At 36.0% G+C, this 25,102-nt stretch overlaps 1 protein-coding gene across 3 annotated transcripts in view; it reads right to left on the bottom strand.

The window, feature by feature from the left end:
- The window catches only part of Tmtc2 (transmembrane O-mannosyltransferase targeting cadherins 2), a 405,577-nt gene that overhangs the window by 157,001 nt on the left and 223,474 nt on the right, over nt 1-25,102 (bottom strand). For all 3 annotated transcript variants that reach the window (XM_031349236.1, XM_031349237.1, XM_031349238.1), the window contains one exon: nt 23,984-24,098. In XM_031349236.1, the coding sequence (XP_031205096.1) occupies nt 23,984-24,098 (115 nt within the window). The remainder of the gene's footprint in view (nt 1-23,983; nt 24,099-25,102) is intronic.

The following is a 25,102-nucleotide window of genomic DNA, read 5'->3' on the forward strand; positions in this document are numbered from 1 at the left end:
GGGGGAGGCAACAGGGGTTTGTTTTTGTTGTTTTTGTTTGTTTGTTTTTTGGAGGGGAAACTAGGAATAAAAAAAAAATATAGTAGATAGACTGAAATCCCTCCCTGTGCATTGGTTGCAATGATCCTAGTAGCTACACTCACTCACCATTTATACCATGCCAAGCAGTTTATATATTAAGCAACAACAATCTCCCAAGGCATGTTAGCCCATCTGTCCTTGTTTTATCCATGAGGAATTTTAGGCAAGAAGATCTATCATCTATTCTTCTATGTCTCTATCTCTCTATGTCTATATAGTATCTATTTATGAATCTATCTATGTATCAATCTCTCTATCTATCTTTATCTTTCTATATATCTATGTATCAATCTATCTATTTATCTTTCTATGTATCTATCATCTATCCATCTATCTATCTATCTATCTATCTATCTATCTATCTATCTATCTATCTATCCATCCATCTATCCATCTATCTATCTGAGATAGGGTCTCACTATGTATATAAGGTTGGCCTAGAACTCACTATGTAGCCCATTGTTTCCTTGAACTCACAAAGATCTACCTGCCTCTGCATACTGAGTACTGGTAATAAAGGTATTCACTATCACACTGGCTAGATAAGATGATATTAAGTAATATACAAAGAACTGTAAAAATATTGACAACTATATCAAAATGTAAGCCCAGCAGTCTGAAAATAATTGAAGATTTGGACTATACTTAATTATTCATTCCAAAACCTTTTCCATGGCTGTGCAAATTGATGGCATAGCATGTTCATATACTGGCCATGTGAATAGGCTCTTCTAGCTTTTATATATATATACATATATGTACATATGTATATATATATATAGTATTCTTATTATACATGTGTGTATAAGCATATATATATACATATATACATATATATATATATAAAATAAGAATACTTTTAAATAGACTACCCTGCCAGAATATAGTATAAATAGTTTTATAAATACTGTGCAAAATTGTCTTATAAGCAACTGAACTGACTCTTGGTATGTACTAACATGAGATTAAAAAACTGTATATGAGTGACAGACACACACACACACACAGCACTAGTAGAATAGTAGAATAGTAGAATGTTCTCTCAAGTTTCTTCTGCTTTTTTTTTTTTTTTTTTTTTTGGCTACTGACAATTCTAATTAGTAATGTGTCTGTAGAATTTTTTTCATGAGAAATTTTTATCCATCTTTTCCTCTAAGTGCCTTTCTTCTAAAATACTACTTAAAAATAATCCCTGTAGTAATACAACTTGATTAATGAAAAACAGTCAAAAGAGTTAGCACAGTAGACTGAGAAGAATTAAATGCAGAATTAAATATATATGAAACAGAAATCCCTAGTTGGCCCTAAACACTGACAGAGACAGAAGGAAACATTTATTTACCATAGTGGTTTAAACCAAGGGTGACATTTCTACCCCAGAGTGTACTTGGCAGAGACTAAAATGAATGGTTGTCACAACATGAGTGTTGGCTTGGTAAGGGATGGGGGTGCAGCACTGGTATAAACTGGGTAGGGGGAGGGGTGCTGGCCACTGGCATTGGCTGGATAGAGGGCAGGGATGCTAGCTACTTGCATCAACTGGATAGAGGGCAGAGATACTGGCCAATGACATCAACTGGGTAGAGGGCAAGGATGCTTGTTGAAGTTTGGTCTTTTGCTGTGTATTGTAATGCTAAATACCAGCCCCCAGGGTCTGTTGGCTTCCAGGTACAAGGAAATCCTCAATTCTGCCAAATGATACTATGTAACCTCACTCCTTAATTTAAAACTATTGGTTGAATAAAGATGCCTACAGTATACATAGGCAGAAGAGAGGTAGGAGAGGTTTTAGTTCCAGAGTGTTGAGTTGAGGGACCACAAAGAAACGAGAAAAAGGAGGAGGAAAAGCTGCCTTGTGGTAAGAGATCCTGAGAACTGGCCATGAGGGCTGGCCAGCTGGAGTAGGAGTGGTGTAGGCAGAACATAGCAAGTCATATCTTGGGGTTATTAACAGGGAAGAAGACAAAATAATATAAAGGGTTGATATCTGCCCAGCTCTTGTCCTGTTAAGGCTTATTATACATATAAAGGTTTTGTGTTTTTTATCTGGGAACTAAATGATCACAGGCAGGGTAGAAACCCCCAATTGGCTTTAAATATTTACCACCACAGATGCTGGTAAACTTCTTCCCAGGAAAAGGAGAGGCTGCCTCCCCAGGAAAGAGAAGAGAAGAAAAGAGAAATCACCATCAGCTTTGCAGAGTATGTAACTGCAACACATATTTTTAAAAATAAAGTATCTTTGAATGCCTGTCCACCATATACACTGCTATAAAGAACACATAACATAATAAAGAAATTTTTTTGTCAATAAAAATATAACCTATGATTAACTTTGCTGAATTTAGAAGAACTATTCTAAAAATTGAAAAAGCATGTTTGTGCCACCTCTATCAGTACATCTGAACAAACTATAAGTGTCTGTACATAATAAGGCTGACTTCCAGACACACAAGCCAGGTTACCCATTGTATATCATTTTTATGCATTCTTATGCATATCAGATCACAATATAATCCTTACATACATGCAGTGTAGTTGTACCTTGGTGTTAGTGTAGGATTAGTTCAGGATTCTTCTTGGGCATCCATGGAAACCCAAGTCATTTATCATGATGATGAAATATTTGAATTTAACTTACTTATATTCTCCCATTAATATATAGTATGTAATGCCTAATATGCTGTAAATTGTTGCTATACTGAATATCCTAGGAATAATAAGAACCAGGCATGGTGGCATGAATTTGTAATCTCAACACTCAAGAGACAGAGAATGAGGATCAGGAAGTTTAAAGCCAGCCTTATCTACATAAAGAGTTCAAGGCTAGACTGATCTATGTAATACCCAGTATAAAAAGTTGATGAGTTCATTATGGTTGTGATGTATTGTCTGAATGATTTCATGTAATGGTTGACTGAATATATAGAAGGAGAGAAATACACAGTGCTGTCAATTTTTCTGTTAAAAAAATGAACTTTAAAGTTTTTAGGACATCATTGTTTAAAAGTATAGCATTCTAGAAACTTGATTAAGGAAACTCAATCAAAATTATGATAACAATTCTAAAATAAAACAAGCAAATAAAAATTCTAGGTCTTGATGGAGAGAGGTACCTCAGAGAAGGCACGTAGGGGAAGTTTATGGACTTGATTTGATTCCTGGGACTCACATGGTTGAAGGCAATCACTGACTCCCTCAAGTTTCTGTCAGACCTCTACAGATGTGCTATGCCAAGGGAATCTCCCTCCACAAATAAATTATAAAATCCTGTTTAAAAGAATTCCAAATCTTCAAATGTGACCTTTTGCCTTGAGTTCTAAAAGGGGTCTTTAAAAATACTTGAAATATGAGCTATCCCAAAGTGGTAGTAAATAAAGTTCATGAGCAGCTGAAAAGTCAAGTATTCTGTAATATGCAGCCTAGTGTCTGTATTGATGTCTACACTAACCACAAGGAGAGCAGGTGGCCACTAACTGACAGTTTTGCACATTCTAACTGGAGAAATAGTGCACACAATTGATTTTTTTTTTAATTAAGGAAAAACCCATAACACTTCTATATTATATTAATATGTTAAATAATGTTATGTTATAAATAAGTATGTTAAATATGTTAGATAATTTTTCAATTCATTGTTTCATTAGGAACAAGACATACAAGCAATCACAACAGCATGTAAATTGTGGCATGAGAAAGTCCAGCAAAGAAGGAACGCTTTCCCAAAAAGGGCGGGTCTGATGAAGTTCCTAGAGAAGACGAGAGAGACAAAGGAGAGATCCTGGAATGCTGAGAACACATTCCAGACAGAAGACCAGTGGCTATGAAATGCCAGAGTCAAAAAAGGTGGCATTTAAAAATCTAACAATAGCAATAATAACAGGATTAGTGAAAGTTAAATGACATAATCTATGCAGGAGGAAGCATCTGAGACCATGAAAAGCCAAGGCAACTGACAATTAAGACAGTACAACTATGAACAGTTGATTGTGAATAGCCATACTCCCCCAGGCAATCAGGCAGAGGACAGTGTTTACTCTCAATGGCTCACGGAGTCATTTAGAAACTCTAAACTCAGTTGTGAAGGAAAATAACTTCTCTATTTGCAGCTGACATCATCTGGTGAGCTTTATTTTACTTGATCATCCTTTAACATATAGAGAAACTTTAAAAGTAAGCAATTACCCCCCTCTGAGACACAAAATAAATTTTACCTGAAGCAATTTACCTGTGTGAAATCTCCTAAAGTAATTAATTAACATGAGTCAGAATCGTGTTCGAACTTTGCATTAACTCAAACATCTTAATCAAATTTGCCAGTTGAGCTGACTCTAATAGTGAGATTTTACATCATTTAGCTGTGCCATGAGACTAGAGGTAAATTTCTCCTTTTTTTTTTCAAAACTTATGCTTACTTTTAAGCAATGAGTATAATAGGACATTTAAAATGAATTTTTAATCTTTATTACTAAATGAAGTTATAATTAACAGTTTGCCACATAATCCTTATTGTTTGAATAGATGTGGCCCAGGGAGTGGCACTACTAGGTGTGTCCTTCTTGGCATAGGTGTGGCCTTGTTGGAGGAAGTGCATCACTATGGGAATGGGCTTTGAGACCCTCCTCCTAGCTATCTGAGAGATTCAGTCTTCACCTGTTTGCCTTTGGAATATGATGTAGAACTCTCAGCTTCTCCAGTACCATGTTTGCCTGGACACTGCCATGCTTCCCTCCATGATGACAATAAACTAAACCTCAGAACCTGTAAGCCAGCTCCAATTAAATGCTGTCCTTTATTAGAGTTTTCTGGATCATGGTATTTCTTCACATCAATGAAAACCCTAACTAAGACAGAAGTAAAATGTGAATGTCCCCATATTCTTCTAGATTAAAACTGGAAAGCAGGCCAAATGATCGAGTAACCACATGGCTATAAATGGAATCAAATTCAAAGGCCTTCAAAGTAAATGTTGTAATACAGTACTGAAGTCTTGGAAATTATGTGTTTCCTAACTTTGTAAGTTTTATGACCTGAGGTGTGCACTTTCTGTGCTACACAGCCACTGTGCTTATGTGACCGAGGAACTTATTTCTAGTTCCAGCTCCTTAACACTCACCAATCAACTTTTTTCCAAGTGGCAAGATGCTCAAGGCATTATTTTTTAAGTTTTTATAAATTATATGAAACCATGCATTTTAACAAATACAGGCGGTATAGAGAATTTTAAATAAAATGCTTCATTACATTTGAATGCATACAAAGTGTGAGTTGTCTAGTTCTGAGTGATAGACATATTAAGCAATAACCTACTATAATAAGCCAAACCAAAATATTTCATTAAAATTATATAATTTAAGAATAAAATAGGGGTGAGAAACTGAAACACATAAAGCTTTTAAGCAGGCATGGTCAGAATGGTTTGCTCAAAGAAAGAATTCCATTTGCACTATATTTAATGTTAGTGTCCTCTCAAATTCTAGAAAAAAAGACACTCGTGGGAATTATCGGATGAAAGAGAAACAGGCTGGATTTTCTACTTACAAATGGAGTCAATGAGCATCAAGTGATTAACTGAGTGCTGAGGTCACCACTACAGACAAAGCTGCCCCGGTGGCCACTAGGTCATCCTTAGATAACAGACATTCTATCTGATGTCTAAGCACAAGGATTCTCTGGACTCATCCTTTTCCCATAAATCAAATGCTCTATTTTCCTTCCTTTGTTTTAATGAAATGACTCTGAAGAGTGGCACAAATGACATTTTTACAAAGATGCCTTTGAGTAGGGAAGTCTTCAAAGAGGAAGCAAATGCAAAAGAATACGGCATGAAACAGGTACCTTTTACTTATTAGGAAATATTTATCATGGATGGTATGACGAACATGGTTAGACAGTTAAACTATTGTTACTGTCTATAGTGACTGTAGAGCATCACAGGAACTGTGAGCAAGACTAGAAGAGGAGTTTTGCTTGAAAATGTTAAATTCCTCTAGTACTGAAAAGGAGCCAATTGCTCTTCTATGACTACCATTGCCTGACAAAGAATGCCAAAGGCCTGTGGATGAAAACCAACCAACCAAATGTGGTGGGAACAAACAGACGAAGCTTTACACAGTTGTCCAAAGGAGGAACCTGTATCAAAGCATCTCGTCTCCAAAGTGTCACGTAACTACTACCAAGTAGGTTCCAGAAAATACACTTAGATTCCTCTTTGCTCTCTTCCTGTTCACACAGACATGTTTATTTGTTGCAAATCGAATTTCATTTAGATGTTGACAGCACAGTAAAATATAGCTATGACATCTATGTCATCAGGAAGATGTTTTCTTATAACCTGTCAAGTATAAAGCAGGGGACATTTAATCAAAGTAACTGTTTAAACATAACAGGCAAACCTTTATCAATTAATATTAGAGGAAGTGAGAACAAGCAGAAACATATTTTCACTGTAGTCTTTGCCTAAAAAAACTCTGTGGAGTCTCATTTAAATAGTATTTCTTACAAAGGTATTTCTGAAGTAGAGTTTGGATGATGAAATCTAATTTCTTTATACTCTATCATAGTAGATTCTTCTCATTTAGGTTTGTCACAAGATGATTCATGATTATTAGTTTAATGAATTCTCACAGTAAACACTTAAAGTTATTATTCCCCACTTTGGAAGAGGAGGTCAAGATTAGAGTGGTTGAAGAACAAATTCTTATAGCTATAATTAGTGTTGTATCTAGGATTCACAGAAATAGATTGTATGCTAACATATATATAACTAATATTCTTTATGCCTGTCTTCTGAATGTATTGAGGATGAATTTTCTTCTATATGTCAAATATAATAATATGTATGAAGAGTATGAATGTAGCCACATGGTTATGATAATAAAATAACAGCACTCAATAGAAATCTTGAAAGAGAACTGATGGAGGTGGATATATGGCAGGCAGTAAGTTTTCAGTATTATTTCTTCCCATCTTTATAATTAGGAGCACAAAAACGTTTTATAACTTTTTCTATAGACAGACAGACAGACGACAGATAGATATGTAGGGGAAAGAAATTAACATGTGTTTCCAAACTGAGCTGATAAGACTCAAGATGATATTGGAAAAAAAGTTATCTAGTTTTAAATTCAACTGTTTCTTTTCTATCCTACATTGTTTTAGTGTTAAGAAATCTCTCTTCTCAGTCTTCTTTTGGTTTTATATATGTTGTGCTTCTTAGTTATTGGTGTCAATTCTCTGTCTCTCTTCTCTCTTTCTCTCTCTGTTTTTCTTTTATTCTTTCTCCCTTCCTTCCTTCCTTCCTTTCTTTCTTTCTTTCTTTCTTTCTTTCTTTCTTTCTTTCTTTCTTTCTTTTTCCTTACTTTCTACATGTTCTTAACACAAGAATATTTTGGATTTGCTTCATGTTCACATAAATTGCATCCTCCAATGAAAACCATTAATTGGTCTAAAACTGAATCCAAACCAATACATTCACAAAAGTGTTTGGGGGAGGGGTAGGGAGGATGGGTCATTCTTGCACACTAGATCAATTTCTTTCCAGAGAAAAACTTGCCAGTAAATGGTGGCATGGTTTCACAAAGAGACAGCCAGGGAGTAACTGGAAAGAGCATAAAATTAACATCTAACAAACTTTTCAACTTTTATTACTGTATGCTTATATCAAGTTTCTAAGCATATTTTATTTAATCCTTCCAAAATAACACTAACATAATCTAATTTTACAGATGAAGAAGACAGATTAAACAATTTTCCCACGGCCGGTCATTGGAACCATTACTGGAAGTGATGAGTCTAAACCTGCATCCTGCCAAGCCCCACCATCTGAGGACTTCACTAAGCTGCCTTCAAGGCACAAGGGTGAAAGAGGATTCAATTTTTATGAAAGGAAACTTTTCCTTCTTTTATTTCCCTCTTTCCCATGAAAACAAACAGAATGCTTGTAAGCTTATATATATACACTTTTTTCTTGGATCACACTCAAGTCTCCTACAAATATTCTTCCTACCCTTTAAAATAATTATATGACTGAAAACGAAATTAAGAACTGGGAAGCATCTAAAAGCACTACACACTGATGATTTAATTTAAGTCTACATAGAAATTTGTTTGTATTTCTTTGCTATTTATGGATACTATCCAACATGGATGTCTACCTATTATGACAAGAGTCACAGTTGACAGTTATGTGTGTCCCATGGCCACACAGGAATCCAAGAGGCACAGGAGGAAGACTGATCTCTTCAGACCCCCAGCATAATCAGATTATTGCTTTATTTACTCGCTTATTCAAGCTGTATTCTGAATCTGTCATTGTTAGCATATGATTGTCAACACGAAGTCTAGATTATTTGAAAAGTCATCACAAAGCATGGTGGTTGATACTCTGATGAAGGAAGGATGAAAAAAAGACATCCACAGGAAAATGGAAAGGAAAGGATTCTAATTCTGATTCACACTTGTTTACTCAGGCATCTAGAAGAAAAAAAATCTAATATATGGGACTTTCTTAAGAATTGACATATACAAATAAATATTCCAGAGAACAAGAAGTTTCCATTGCAGAGATATGGTTATAATCTGGTCAGAGGAATCTCTATTAGTACACAGTGATTCTAGATCATGTGATTCTAGATCATATATTCACTTTAACCAGGAATGTTTAAGAAACCAGGTATTTTTTTACCTCCTTAAGAACAGTGCTAAACTACACACACATGCACACATACACACACACACTCATATACATACATACATACATACATACATACATACATATGTACAGACATACATACATTTTATAAATAACAATAAATTACCAAAGGGCCAAAAGCATCATGTACCACAGAGAGTAGGAGGAATAGGTGTTAGCTCATATAGGCATTGAGTAGTTCCAAACCTAAGCATTAGCCAGATGTCCTCTAAAACCAAATATCCAAGTCCATCTTTTACTGCGTGGATAGATTTTTTCAACCTAAACACAATTTACTCACAGAGTTCTCCTGACATACTCGACAGTGAACAGAGGAAAAACACCACTTTACACAGTATTTCTTCTTTTGTGTCCTTGCATGTATGTGTGGACAAGTGCATGTTCACATGTATGTGCAAGTGCATGCTTGTATATTAGCACAGCACTCCTAGAAGAGTATGAGGAAGGTGATAGTAATGTACTAAAGACAGGGTTTTGGGTCTTAACCACTATGTCCAGGTGCTGGGGTTGAGGCGCAGAATGCAGAAATGAGAGATCCAGGAGACACAATAAAACAATCAAAGGCTAGAGATTAACAATGGAAGATACTAATTAGAGAAAAAGTGGTCAGTACTGGCACTCACTTTTATTCTCTTGTCTTTATTATACATTCAACACTTGTGCTTGATGAGCAAACTGCCCTGCTACAGTGAAACTTCTCAGCTAAGAGAAATTATTATCTGCATGCTCAAAAAGATGTGATTAAGGAGCTTGGAGCCAATGGTTCATCATTTGCTAGGCCATCCTTTACCACTTAACCCTACCCCCATCCTACTTCATTTTGTTTTTAGAAAGGATCTTCCCAAGTTTCCTAAGCTTTCTTCTAGCTCTCTCTATATTATCAGACAAGTTTTGAATTTGGAATCCTCCTGCCTCCAGTGAGTACTGCCATATCTACCCTACATTTGACAAAATAAAACAAAAAAGAACAACAACAAAAACAAAAACCAGAGAAAAACACAAACTAAAAGAACAGTAAGATGTTTTCTCATCTTACTGATTTATCACTTTTGCTTTGTTAGTTTATGTCTATTTATATTTTTAGGAGACAGACATTAACTACATAGCTTACAGTTGACTCAAATTTATGGAATCCTCCTACCTCAAGTATTGGGATTACAGGTACACATACCACTGTGCCTAGCCCAGTAATTTCTTTCAAAATTGTATTCTCTGAGTTTTAGGGCACAGCTTCCACCCTAGACTAGCATCCACCACTAAGGTTGATCTTTGAAGATCTAGAGATTTTGCTAAAGCTATTTACTTCAAGCAGGCAAAAGAGCAAGGGACACATAAACACTAAGAAAAAAAAATCATAAAAGCTGTCAGATACCAACAAAGTCCAGCGTCCCTTTAGACTTGAGAATAGTTTGGATTACTCCCTTAACCAAGAATTCCCACTAAAAATTTGCCTTGACATTATGAATTTATAACAAGCAGGCCAGGCTTGAGTCTCCTGCAGATGGTGTGTGGGCATTTTCTTACACTGCACTACTTACTGGCAGGACAGAAAAGGGATCGCTTTCATCTAATCCCTATGACATGACATCCCAGCTTAAAGGACAAAGTGGAACATGGGAGAAACATGATCAAAGGTGAATGATGTAGGTGTGATGACAGAGGTGCATCATGGGGTAACGGCTCCCTTTAAGTCTCCGAGAGAAAGGAAGGAGAAGACAGACAAGAGGATAGTTTGTAAAATAATCCACAGGACATCTTTTGTACGTAAGTATTAAGGAGAATAGATATTCTGAAAGCAACAATACTATGGAATATAAACACCTCCAACAAAAATTCATCAAGCACTTCCTGTGTGCTAAGCATTGCTCTAGAAATTGTATAAATATCCAAAAAATGATGCGTTTTTAAAGAGTTCACATTTTCCTAGTTAGGGGTTGTATGCACATGTGGGGGGGGTGATGAAAGAGGAGGGGGAGCTATACTGGAGATGTAATCTGAGATCTTTCACATATTAAGCATATATTGTACTATTAGAATGCATGCGTGGTGCGTCTTTTAACATTCTAGAAAACTATGAACTTATATCCAATTTTAATACAAATAATTATAGTTACATGGTATAATTTATATAGTTCATAGCAATAAACAGAATGTAAAAACAAGAAAGATTTTTTACTGGACATTTTATTTATTTACACTTCAAATGTTATGCCATTCCCTGGTTTCTCCTCCAGAAACCCCCTATCCATTCCCCCTCCCCCTGCTTCTATGAGGGTGTTCCCCCTCCAACCTACCCAATCCCACTTCCACACCCTAGTATTCCACTACATGGGGGCATTGAGTTTTCATAGGACCAAGGACCTCTCTTCCCATTGATGTCTGACAAGGCCATCCTCTGCTACATATGTGGCTAGAGCCATAGGTCCCTCCATGTGTAATCAACAAAAGAGATTTTTTTTTTTTAATGGGGATTGCTTGTGAGAATGTTGGAAGGGCTTTGCTGTAAATAGTTTCTTCCTAGAGGCCTTTCTCATAAGGGTAATCTTAAAGCAAGATTGAAAGTAGTGGTAGGAGAGATAATTCAGCTACAGAAATAATGTACTATTTCACAAAAATAAAATATATAAGAAATAAATAGCAGAAGACACAGTATTGGTTTTTAAATTCATCATCATCAGCATGTCTACATGCCCTCAAACTTCAATTATACTTTAAGCAACTTTACTATCATATGAGCAAAACCTTAGTTAGGTTTCACATAACAAAAAGAATAAATTAAGTGTCAGGCAATATTACGATAATTCCTGGTGTGTCTAGAAAATAATTCTTAAGCCACAGTAATTGGAAATCTGCAGCGGGATGATTGGAACTACGCAAATAACAAATTTACATCTGTTCATTTTTCTTCAGGAGCAGAGACAGAAAGACACTTTTTTTCATAATTCAAAACCTCCTTCTGAGAAAACTGAAATTAATTTACTTAAAATTCTGCCACACATCATCTGTACGCTCCATGTGAATGTAATTTTAGGAAGAAAAACAATAGAAAAGCTTCTGGCTATTTATGCAACTTCAAGTCAGTTTTAAAGTTGAAATGAACAAAAAGCAGGAACTCAGGATGTGACAGTGAGCTGCTTCCTAAACTCTTTCCTGGGCTTTCCAATACACATCTGCTGTGGAACTTCCACAGTGGATGGAAATGACTACAAAATTAAAGATTTCTTCCTGAGAGGCTCTGCCAGTACCTGACAAATACAGAGGTAGATGCTCCCAGCCAACCATTTGAGTGGGCATGAAGTCCCCAATGGAGGAGCTAGAGAAAGGACTGAAGGAGCTGAACGGGTTTGCAACCCCATAGGAAGAAGAGGATGGCCTTGCCGGGCATCAATGGGAGGAGAGGCTCTTGGTCCTGTGAAGGCTTGATGGCCCAGTGTAGGTGAATGCCTGGGCCAGGAAGCAGGAGTGGGTGGGTTGGTGAGCAGGGGAGGAGGGATGGGATAGGAGGTTTTCAGAAGGGAAACCAGGAAAGGGGCTAGCATTTGAAATGTAAATAAAGAAAATATACAATTAAAAAAATGAAAAAAAATATTTCTGAAAAAAATACACCTCTATTCAATTTGCTCCAGCATGGAATCGAGGCTAACTCATTTTTTTTTTTTTCAGAGTTAATATTAATGACTGCTTCTCTACAGCCTGGCCCTCTCAGTTCTATTTTGCAACTGCATCCAAACTAAGATTCACAAAACACATATAGCCCAAGCAGGACCCAGTCTCTGTCTTTTTCTTTCCAGGCTCATTGTGATTAAAAGAGTCTAATTTTGTGCTTGCTGGAGGAGGCAAGGTTGACAGTTCAAGAACAGCCCAGACGTGGATGCTACTATGTGCCGTTGCCACAGAGATAAAACAAATGCATGTGGGGTCAGGTGTTTTGACTCAGTTGTATTCAAAAGCATGTGTGGAGAAGCAAAGGAGTGCCCGGGACTTCAGCCTGTACTAGAAATGAAAATATAAATAATTTACACCTCTAGCTGCCAAGGAACTTTTAGTGTGCACGTGAGTACTTCAGACACTGTGCTCGTATATTTCAGAAGATTTAAATCATTCTCTGAAATTCCCTCTGGCCTTCTTTGTGCAAAATGGCTTTCTCAGAACATGTTATGCAGAAGAATCAAGACCCATGTATTGACATCCCACATCCTGGTTTTTTGTTTTTGTTTTTTCATTCTCCTGGAATATAGAGTTATATCCCCTTTATCAAGATGCTTAATTATTGGTTTTTACCTATGGTTCCATTAAGAGCCCTTGTATTTATAGGAATATATATACATACACATACACATACATATGTATATATAATACCGATATATTCTACTTTAGGTAAGTTTTCATTCACAAAATTTTATAATTATAACACAAAAATCTACACACTTTACCTCCAAACGTCCTTATAAAAGCTATAAACATGGATTCCAGATCTTACAGAAGAGCCAGAAAACATCTAAATTACACAGGCAAATCTCATTTTTGCCTCTCTGCCAAGGTCTTCACTTGTTTTTCTGTTGTGACTCCTGTCTTCTTCCCTTCTTTTCCTTCCAGGCTCAGTTGAGACTTTGTCTACCATGTTACATGACACATGGGTATCTCTTGGAATAGAAGTAACCTTAGCCAGGGCCACATGGTACATTCTTAGAATCCCTACACTGAGATGGAGGTAAAGAGGACCAGGAGTTCAACTTGTGAATTACAGGCATAGGCAACTGTTCTCAGCATTTTATATGTAGTGTTCGTGCATATGTTATATGTACACATGTTCACATGTGTGCAGGTCCAAGTACACGGGTAGAAGCTGATGTCAGGAATCTTCCTCAGTTGCTCTCCCAAGTTATTTTTAAGGTGGGTTTTCTATCAAGAAATCACTGACAGAGATGGTTTCTTGCTTGCTTGCTTCAGGGATGCCACCCGCTTCAGCCTTCCATGATTGTAATTATCAAAGAGCTGCAGCATCTGCCCTGTATTCATGAGGGTTTTAAAGACTGAGCTCTGATCCACTTTATCACTTGGTAAAGGAACCATGTCTCCAGCCCTAACATATAACTTTAAATCTAGACTTCAAGCTACTTGAAAACAAACTATTTTTTCCTTATGGACTAATTCTTACTATGTAATTCAATAATGATTATTCTGAAAATACTCTGTATTTGCTAAGTGAATTTGCAGATGTGATCCTACTGATTAATAAAAGACAAACTTTCACAGTGAGCCATTCTTTTCTCAAAACTGTGTGAAAACCAATGGTGTTTGTAATAGATGTTACAAGAATCAGGGATTTTTAAGTATTGGGGAAAGAGTTGTCACCTTAACAGTTAAACCATAAAATCAGCTCACAATGAATCGCAGGACAGATGTGCAAATAAGACAGGTCTGAACTGCAAAGGTGTGAACCGTAACTCATCTGACCGAACACAGTGCAGTGTGAAAGCTCACATGGAAGAGAAAATTGTGAGATTGTAAAAGCAGATGTACAGAGGGGAATATTCAAAGTGTAATTCCAGTTCCTCCTGGAAAGTAATTTTACAGGCCAGGGCTTCCTTAAACTAAGACCTTATCATCCAGGCCTCCTTGATGATATCACAAGCTCAACTTTAGTTTTCCAAGTGCTAGTAAAATAGATGTATTATCAAAAACAAACAAACAAACAAAACAAAACAAAAAACAAAACAACAAGCAAAACTAAGCAATTCTCTTGCAAGCTGACTTTACCTTGATCCTCTCCACTATGCAATGCGGATAATGCAATGAGGAAAACCTGTGGAAACACAGGTATGTACAGACTTTATCTGCCTTTTAACATTTTGTTTGTATATAAGTCTGTTAAGGGAGTGTGTTTAAGACAACATCATACCAAGTTCCTAGATACATCCAGGTCCCTAGATCTCATGTCTCAGATACCCACAAAAAAAAAAAAATCACTAAACTCTATCTTTAGGATACCACTAAACTCTACAAAGCATTTCAAGATATACACAATTTCTAATTTTAACTCATGACCACTTGATTTATAAAACCATTAAAACTGAAACAGAAAATTTTTCAGAGTAAGATTTTTTCCTTTTTCCTTTCCCCTCTCTCTTTCTCTCCTATCTTTCTCTTTCCTATCTTTCTCTTTCCTATCTTTCTCTTTCCTATCTTTCTCTTTCCTATCTTTCTCTCTCTCTCTCTCTCTCTCTCTCTCTCTCTCTCTCTCTCTCTCTTGTTGTTATTGACCTGAATATTTTTTAACCCTATCTTCTGCAGTTAACCATCTGTGGCTTCCTTACAGCTGGGCAAAAACACCTGGGTCATCATCTACTAATTCTCTTATCTAAATCCATAGCTGGCATTTTGAAAAGATAGACGTACCTAAATATCTGAATGCTGTAAATCTTTACCAAAACTCAAAAATGGATGACTGAGTGGCAATACATACTTAAGAACATTTCTAGTTGATACAATCATTAAGCATAGTCAACCTGACCTACTTTCAAAAATCTCTCATTTAAATTCAAAATTTTCCTAAGTAAATACTAGAAATATGTTTCCATTAGATCTATTTTCCTGTGAGGACAGTTAGTATCACATTAACTGTACAAATTCTATCATAAAATGTCTGATGGATAAGAAGACACAATAAATATATATAACTAGATGTATATATGCTTAGCCCAAACTCTAGATCTTAACCAAAGAAAGAGAAAAAGATGTCATGAATGTAATGCTAGATTCTTTGGTGTGTCACTGAATAGTCTCCATTTCTATTTCAAGGTCATAGTATGCAAGGTTACACTTGTGTAGTAACTATGCAAGAAAAATTTTCAAGTAAGTCACAATGAAAGACATACGATAGTGTCAGAGCTTGTTCTTCCCACATGAAGAAGTAAGCCTCTGTAATTGCCATCTTATTCTGGGAAAGTAGAAAGCACCAGCTGGGTAGCTCATCCACAATATTAACTGACTGAGGTGCAGTGGAATCTCATCCCAATTCCCTTTATGTAAGACGAACAAAGCAATTCTGGAAACCACTGTTTGTTAAACATGATTTCTCTATTATTTGAGGCCAGTCACCTGATCAGGCATGCCCTGGCCATGTCTCTATCACAGTGCCCTGTCTCACTCCAAAAAGGCTTGGTAGGAAATCCTGTTTTGTACTTCAGATATTTGGCCACAGTTTAATTTCCTTCTTATAATCACCAATTGGTACTTTGTAGGTATCAAGATTTATTTCCGTATTTGTGCCAAGGTATCTCACCAACTGTACCTACAATCACTTGTCTTCTGAACTCATAATCTTTCTCAAAACTTAACCCTGAATAAACAGATGTGTAATATGTTTGTCATTATTAGATGTATAAGGGGACAACTTGGAACTCCACTGTAGTGGTGTGAAGGCTTTAGCTCACAGCTCCTGCCACTGTTTAGGGGAGGCAGTGGAACCTTTTCGAGATGCAACCCTTTTATAGGAAGTATGTCACTAGAGGAGGGCTTTAATGGTTACTCATCTCACTCTACTTCCTGTTCACTCTCTGCTTGTGCTTACAGTTGAAGATGTGACTGAGATGTGAGTTCTCAGTTTCCTGTTCCAGCCACCATGCCTGCCACTTGCTATCACAAATCCCTGCAAAGATGAGTTTTTATCTTTCTGGAACCTTATGCCAAACCAAACTTTTCCTTCTATGAATTGCTTTCATGATGGTATTTTATCACAACAGAAAACTAAAGTCACATCCCTTTTCCTTCATGGCTGCTTCCACTAAAGTGACTTCCTCCTAAAGTGGTTTTGAACATCATGAAAACCTGAAACCACTGAAACCCATACACGTATGTTAGTTTCTAGAAAGAACTGGCTACTTGCTGACCACTCCTCTTCAGATTAAACATCATTGCTTCAATGGAACTGAATCTCCTAATAGTGAGATCTATGGGAAAAGTTTTACACATATACCTAAAAGGGTCTGCTGGGTTCTAATACACATTAACTAATTTGGGAACTTATGTGGAAATAAGGTCATTACTATAATAATTAGCTCATATGGAAAACTCTTGTTTATGTATGATGGGCATCTTTAAAAAATGATTGCCATGTAAGAATATAGTTAAGCATGAAATGCTAATGATTCCCAGCAAACCTCAAAAAGGGGAAAGAAAACTCTCCACTGAGGGATTCAAAGGATGCTCCCCACCCTAACTAAACTTATAAGATATAAACCTATATTTTAATCCAGTTTAAATATTCTGCTCATGGTAGCCACAAAGGACACAAGAAAACAAGAACCAACACTAATATACATGTGCAAACAAATGAATGGATTTCATTAGCAGACAGCTGATTCAAGAAGTACTTTTTGTTAGTTTGATGTCTGAAACAGAGTCCCATGTAACTTAGTCATGTCAAACTTGTTATGTTGGAGAAGCGAATATTCAACTCCTAATCCTCCTGATTCTACCCTCTCGGTGCTAGGATTAAAGGCATTACATGGTCTCACTTAATAAGAGAGGATATTTATAAGAAAGAATTGTATCTGGTCAAAATACATATTTCAGAGAATGTGGTTATGAATATCTATTATGAGTCATAAGGTATTTGATAGAGATTTCATACTTCTCTATGAAAACAGCAAATATAGTTAGAAATACTATAGGAGACTACAATAATGAGGCCACTGCTGAATACTAGAGCAGAATATATGCTTCTCACTAAATACAGAATTGGCATTCTTTTTTATGTGGTATGATAGCATCCCATTCTTAATTTGTTTAGATTCTTGTGTTCTAAGATAGCTGCTGATCAAATGCCGTTTTGACATATTTTTTAGAGATTATATTTTTCCTCCTGACTTTTAAATTAATAGTGTGTTAGCTGAATTGCAATATTAAATATCTCACCATTAATCCCAGACTAAATCCCACCTGGCTATACTGCTTTAATCATTCCTACAGTCACTATATTAATTTCAAGACATGCATGGATTTGTATTCATTAGCATGCCTTGTCTATCATGGTTTCTGATTTATTATTTCTTGTTTGGGTCTTATTTTGATGGGGGGGTGCTGGCATGTTGTCTTTTCAGATATATATATATATATTTAGTTTTGCCAGGTTTTACCTCCAGTATAATCTACCTTCCTGAAAATTAGAAAGAAGTGTCATTAGTGAGGAAGTTATGTCTTCACTGAGGAACTGGCAGAAGCCACTTACAAAGCACCTTCATTCATTTTTTCTAATAAAAAAATTCAATATGTTTCATGAACTTTCCTGAGATATTTGCCTCAGATTGCATTTTATTCTTTAGCCCAAACTGAGCAGCTCCATTTTCCCAGGAAAGTATTTGCAAAATTTCCGCATGTTTTGCCTTTGTGTTATTTCACGCATCCATATAACTGTTCATAAGACCTTTCTCCTTTTCAGGGTTGCAGTTGAGATTTTCTATTCTTTCCTTTATCATCCTTGCCAGATTTTCTGACCTTTTTCTGTTCCTGCTCACTGCTTCTCCAAATTCTCATTCATTGATATTTTCTTTTTACATCCCTTGAATCTAAATATTGTTTTCTTTCTCCTTCTCAAGCTTCACAGGATGGACACTTAGATTCTAACAACACAGAACAAGAGTAAAAATCTCAATTATATTCAAATATGATCTCTCTATTATATAAGATAATCAAAAATTGATTATACTATATTAAACTTATTATCTGCCTTCCAAAACTGAATGAATACTGAGAAAATTCAATGTTTTACTGAATCCAAAACTGAAATTCAGTGTTCTACTGAATTAGCTGTTTAAAAGAAAAGGCTACCTGAAAGAAATGAAAGGACACAACAATTTTTCAGGAAAGAAAAAAAAAAGATTATATTTCAGAAATCAGTGAGTAGCACAGTTAAAAGCTTGAAAGTCAACTAGGTCTTTATGAAATGTGATTATGTAAATCAGTGAACACCAGTTCAGGGCTTTGTCTCTAAAAATATATTATGCTCTTTAAAAAAGCCAACAGACAAACATAGGTCTGCTAAAACTGGTATAAAATAATTTCTCGTGTGAAACATGCACCTTTAGTGATCTGTAGATACGAATAAAAAAGTGGTTACATTCTCCGCCTCATGCCATCCTTGTTAGGAACAGGATGAAACATGGCTGTAAATGGCTATTGTCTTTAACCATGGACTGAAATCATATCAGATAACCATAACTAACAAGCTTTCTGCAATACTTCTTGAAGGCAAATCTCGGCGCAGGCATGCAGTCCCACTGCAAATCCATCCATGTTGATATGCCAGATGGTCAGTAAGATCATAAACTGAGTAACTGGGACAAAAGTAACTTGTTGCATTCTGTTAGAGTTATGTACAACTACTTCCTTTCTATCCGTAAAGGTGACTGAATTGTTTCTCCTGGGAATTTGAAATATGCATATTGAAGGTTCCCTGTGGGCCCTGTCTTCATTTTATACCTGTTGAGTTAAACAAACATGCAAATGTAGGTATGAAGGGTGTATGTATGCATACATGTATGTAGGTATGACACATAGCCAGAGGAGCCTATGTTCAAACGAAAGTTGATAGTGTGTGTATGACCTTAGAAGAAAGTTATCTCTGATTCTCACTGGCCTCATTCTCTGACTCTATTTAAAGGCCACTGGGATGACATACAAAAGAGGTAAAGTATGAAGCATGGAGGGAGGGAAATGTATATTGTATGAAAATTAACAAAATAAGAAGGAGGAGGAGGAGAATGTTACACATATACAACTTTGGGTGGGAGGAAGGGCAACGAACATTTTCAAACACCATATCATAGACAGAGAATATAACCTTGTGTTGTATAGCTCTCTGATGTAATTCGATTTGATATGATTCTTAACCCCCACCCCAAATTCTCCCACTTTTGCAATCTCTTAAGGCACTGTTCACTCAACTTTAGCCATAACTCCATTATCACTCAGGCTAGCCTTACTTAATATTTTCTAAATCATCTTTTCCCCTCTATTCTTACATGAACTAGTATTCAGATGTGCTATTTAAAGTCACTGGTTAGTATTTTTAAATAAAAGTATAAAAACAAAATTACAGGAATTAATGACAAGATTACTTCTGACCACCTGGACTCATACTGTATCTGGGCCAGTGGGGGGGGGATAAATTTTTAGCAATTTCTACTTGAAGTTTAATGTAGTTATGAATGCCTACTGATTACGATATTCATAAAAAGTTCAATGCTATGAAACATTTCTGATAATTCACACTGCAAGGAGGAAAAGGACATAATGGAAACTTAGGATTCCCCAAATCTTCTAACATTCATTAAGAAATACATGTGTTTCATTCCAGTTTACATATGTTCATCAATTTCAATTGTTCAACACAAAACATTCCACCCTTGCAGTCAGGGCTGAACCTGGGATGGCATACATATAGTGGTCAAACTCTTTAGCACTGAGCGTCATATCCCGAGCAGAATAATAAAGTACCCTTGAGAAGATTCCAGACTGATGATAGAAAAAGTACACAATGGGTTTCTAGTGGCAAAATAGGTTAAGCTTACTGAGAAAATCATGTTATCTTCTGTTTCTGTTAAGAGTTAATTAGAACTGGTAATGTTGACACATGGCATTAATCCTGGAACTTGGGAGACAGAGGCAGGAGGGTCTCTGTGGACTCAAGTCTAGCATGGTCTACAAAGTGAGTTCTAGGAAAGCCAAGGCCACACAGAGAAACCCTGTCTTGAAAAACCAAAATGAGGAAAAAAGAATAAATTAGAATAAAGAGCAGTCCTTGGGCTTTAGAGAAAAATATGCAGCATATGTAAGATATGAAAAAATCGAGAAAAGTTTATTAATTTTCCTTGTAAGTAGTTTAATAGTCTTTAGACTAGTGATTGGAAAACTTTTCTACTAATATAAACAAGTAAGTAGAAAAATAGTTGCTACTAAAACATGTACTATGTTTATTATTTCATAGGTTATAATAGTTATCTTGGTACATTTTATTTAGACTGGATTGTAAATCACAAAGCAAAATAACCGTTTTGAAAGATTAATATTTAATTATTGGAATCCTGTCACTCATGTAAGTTCTACAATTCATTACTTCCTAGTTGCTGGTGACAAGCTTCATCTTTTACTCTGATAGGTACATGCCAATTTCAAAATAAATTCCAACTTTTTTTCATCCATATAAATTATTTCTGATCTTTAAAGTAGGAGGAAAACAGAGACTAACCCATTCTTCAAGGGAGACAATGCGGTAAAGCTTGGACAGCTCTTCCCATTTGCCTTCTCTGCTTACACAGGCATTCACAAGTCCTTATAAGAAAGGCACTGTAAATTATACACAAGTTGGTGTGCTGGTTAGTTTTATGTCACTTTAATAAAGGCTAGAGTCATCTAGAGAAAGCTATCAGGAGGCAATTGGGAAAATCCCTTCATAAGACTGAGCCGTAGGTAGGCCTGTAGAATATTTTCTTAATTAGTGATTGATGAGAGAACCCAGCCCATTGTGAGTGGTGCTATCCCTGAGGTAGTAGTCATCACTGCTATAAGAAAATAATCTGAGCAAGCAATAGGGAGCAGGCTGGTAAGCAGCAACCCTCCGTGGCCTCTGCATCAGCTCCTACCACCAGCTTCCTGCCCCGTCTGAGTTCCTGTCCTGGCTCACTTCAATGACAGACTACACTGTGGAACTGTAAGCCAAATAAGCCCTTTCCTTTCCTATTTGCTTCTTTGTCATGGTGTGTCATAATAGCAACAGAAACTCTTAAGAAAGATGGAGGCGAAGAGAAGGGGAATGGGGGGAAGGACTATGGGAGGGACTGACCAGGATGGGGGCAATGATTGAGATGTAAAAAATGAGTAAAATAAATAAATAAATAAATTTTAAAAAGACAAGTGGAATTGTCTAATGGAATACTTTTATGTTACCAGTAAAGCATAAGCTGGGATAAAACATATTGCCTTCAAACCCCTGTTCAACACATGCTACCAATGAGTAAGCCAGTTGCCTTTATAACTCAAGACATGGTATACTTGTGAAATACTTGCCTAGAACATTCCATAACAGAGGAATACTTGGCACTGAGAAGAAATAATTAACCAGGGCTATAACTATGACTAACAGAGAAATTAACCTCAATAAAGAAGCACTAACTGGCTAGCTTACTTACATCCTTGAGTATACAAGAAAAACATTATATCCCATATATCAAGGGAAAAGGTCCTTTGACAAATGTATCTATATCCAAATGTATCTATCTATATGAATGTATACATACATAAAAACAGAATATGTATACATATATGTTAAAACTGATAACATCCTTCTTTATTAAATAAAGCTTACATCAGTAATAAAGTCATAAAACCATTTAAATGTAGAAGCCATGAGTTGCTCAAAGGGAACATAAATATACTCACTCAGTGTTTCATTAAAGGACAAGAAATACATTCTAGTTACTTCAAGAAAATGAAGATATACTTAGGGAAGCATGAATTACAGGACAGAGAGAAGGGGAATCACACAAAAGTTGTACTGTCTGAAAAGACATTCTAGGTCAGAAGCATCACACCTCATGCAGTTCCACACAAAGATCCTCCTACAGACACCCTCTTGTCGGAGGACAACAAATTTGTACTCCACTGCTAAAATCAGGGTCCTAGACTCTAGGAGGCTGAATACAACATAACATCTAAACACAGCATTCTACAGAGCTTTTCTGTTATACTTTAAATGCCTACCTCCTTTTCTACTTGTTTAATAACATTTTATATCAACTTTTAGACTAAAACACTCAAAAGATTTAGATATCAAGAACATAAATGTATACAAAATTCAAGCTTAAGAGTTTCTGATAGTTTATTATACAATATTCATAAAGCATAAGAAGTAGGCATCAAATTCTAAGAGTGGTCACTTTCTTATAAGTAACTGGTACCCTATGAATCCACAGCAACTTTGAAAGAGGCTTAATAGGTATTTTTGCAGTCCTACTAACTTGCCTTCAAATTTGATCCATGAAAGCATGTGGGCTTCATGTATCATTCTGAGAAACTTTCCAGGATGAATATGGACAGTGTAACAGAGAAGAATTCTGGGAGGCAGGAGAGAGAGAAGGAGCAGCTGTGGCAATAATATTCTTTTCTAGCAAGGGTGTTACATCTGTAAACTCCAAGAACCATCTTCTACATGCATCACTGTCTCTCTGAGAACACAGAAAAGCCAGAACAATAAAATTGCATCGAATACACCAAGTACCTGGATCTAACTTTCTCTTCATCCTACCAACCCCAAAAGTTCAAAGCTATAGAACTCAATAAACTACATACTCTTTAGTGTTTCAGCCAGCTATTACACGTAAAAAATCCCTAAATGTAGAAGACAACGGAAAGGATTCAAGTTTAGTTTTCATTTACCAATCCAAATCAACCATGCCTCCCGGAATCTTCCACCTAAAAGGCAAAGATAATTTAGCCCTTGAGATTTGTTTCAAACTTAATATTGAGGGATATTTTCAGTTATACTATTATCCAAACTTTGAAAAAACTCATGAGTACCTTTGAAGAACTGGTCAACCTAGAAGATCATGAGGAAACTACCTAACAACAGTCTTTCTGCTATCTTCAAGGTTGAGTAAATATTCTACATATGCTTGACACAGGGTTCTAGTGAAGAAAAACTGTATTCTTAATACTCAATGTGTTGTTTACATATGTTACATGAAAGACTTATTTTTGAAAATTTATATGTATCCAACCTTGAGTAGAACATATATTTTAAGTAAAAAACAGTTATGCCAACTTTTTGTTATATGGCATATTATTTTATAACATTAAAGATATGTCAATACACATGAATATTGACTATGTGGCCTCAAACAGAGAAATCATAAATATTACTCACCTACTGATCTCAGAGGCCAAATTGAAAAAGAGAGAGAAAGAAGAAGAAGAGGGAGAGGGAGAGGAGGAAGAAGAGAAAAAGGAGGAAGAAGAAAAGGAAGGAAGAATAAAAGAGAGAAAGAAAGAAAAAGAAAGGAAGGAAGGAAGAAAGTCCATCTATTTCAGAAAATAGGTATCAGCATCTCCATTCTCATTAGTTAACTCAATAATCTCTCTCACAGGAGATTTCAATCATAAACTTAACCAGAGGAAGCAAGGCATACTCACAAATTATACAGCATGTCAGCCATGTTGCTGCGGTAGTACAGAGCATTTCTATAGGCGCTTTCAGCTTCAGAAATTTTACTCTGACTCTTCAGAACATTTCCAAGGTTACCCCATGCTGGCAAGAAGAAAAAGAAGCATTTAAGCTGAGTGTCAATCCAATTATATAGGACATAATATCCATCTATCTGGAAATACCACGGGGAGAAAAGAAAATGCCTTCAAAAAACATTTTATGGGGAAAATTTATTTCCTTTATACTCTAACATTTCATCAAGCCAAGAGATTAAATACATTCAAAGTCTAAAGTAATTTAAGCAATCCTATGGCTCAAAGCTAATGCATACATACAGTTCATCGCAACGCCAAGAACAATGTTATCTTAAGGTCTCCTACAAAGACAACATGTTCTTTCAAGTTTCCGTAGGGGTCTTCAAAGTCTGAAATTATTGTATACATACTGGACTGGAAGCAGTAAGAAATCATCTTAAAATAAACCAAGATCTCATCCAACTATGGAAGAACTGATAAAGGCCATAGAACACTTGAAGATGAAAAACACAAGAAAACTAAACAAGATCAAAGCTCTGACGAGCCCTGATATGTATCAGAACACATGAGTAGAATATTTTGCTTCTGAACACAATAAATTTATACAAGATCTGTTAAAAAATATGGGGTATTAATTCTGAAAGTAAATATTCTATAAGCAGGAAGATGGGAATCAGAAGGCTTGTATATTGAGATATATCAACTTGGGTGATTAGTGATGATATTGGAAGAATCAAAGGTGTCTAAAGTATTCATTTTATGCATTAATAAACATGAGGAATCTTTCTCTGTCCAATTTCCCTGTTTTTCTATAACGTAACACATCTTAGGTAAGCTTAGTTACTAAATATAATGTCTTGTATCCTTTTATTATCTACAGAGAAAACTGATCTGTCATATTGTGTATGCTTCCGTGGCAAAAAGAAGACACTGAACTCATAATTATCTCCCAACAAGTAGCACCACATGTCTGGCTTCATGCTTGACATGTGCCATCTCATATAAATTCTCCTAATACAGGCCTTGCATGTACAGCTATCCTGTGGATGTGGAAGCACTAAGATGTGCCAG

Source organism: Mastomys coucha, unplaced genomic scaffold (assembly GCF_008632895.1).
Source record: "Mastomys coucha isolate ucsf_1 unplaced genomic scaffold, UCSF_Mcou_1 pScaffold4, whole genome shotgun sequence".
NCBI classification, from domain to species: Eukaryota; Metazoa; Chordata; class Mammalia; order Rodentia; family Muridae; genus Mastomys; species Mastomys coucha.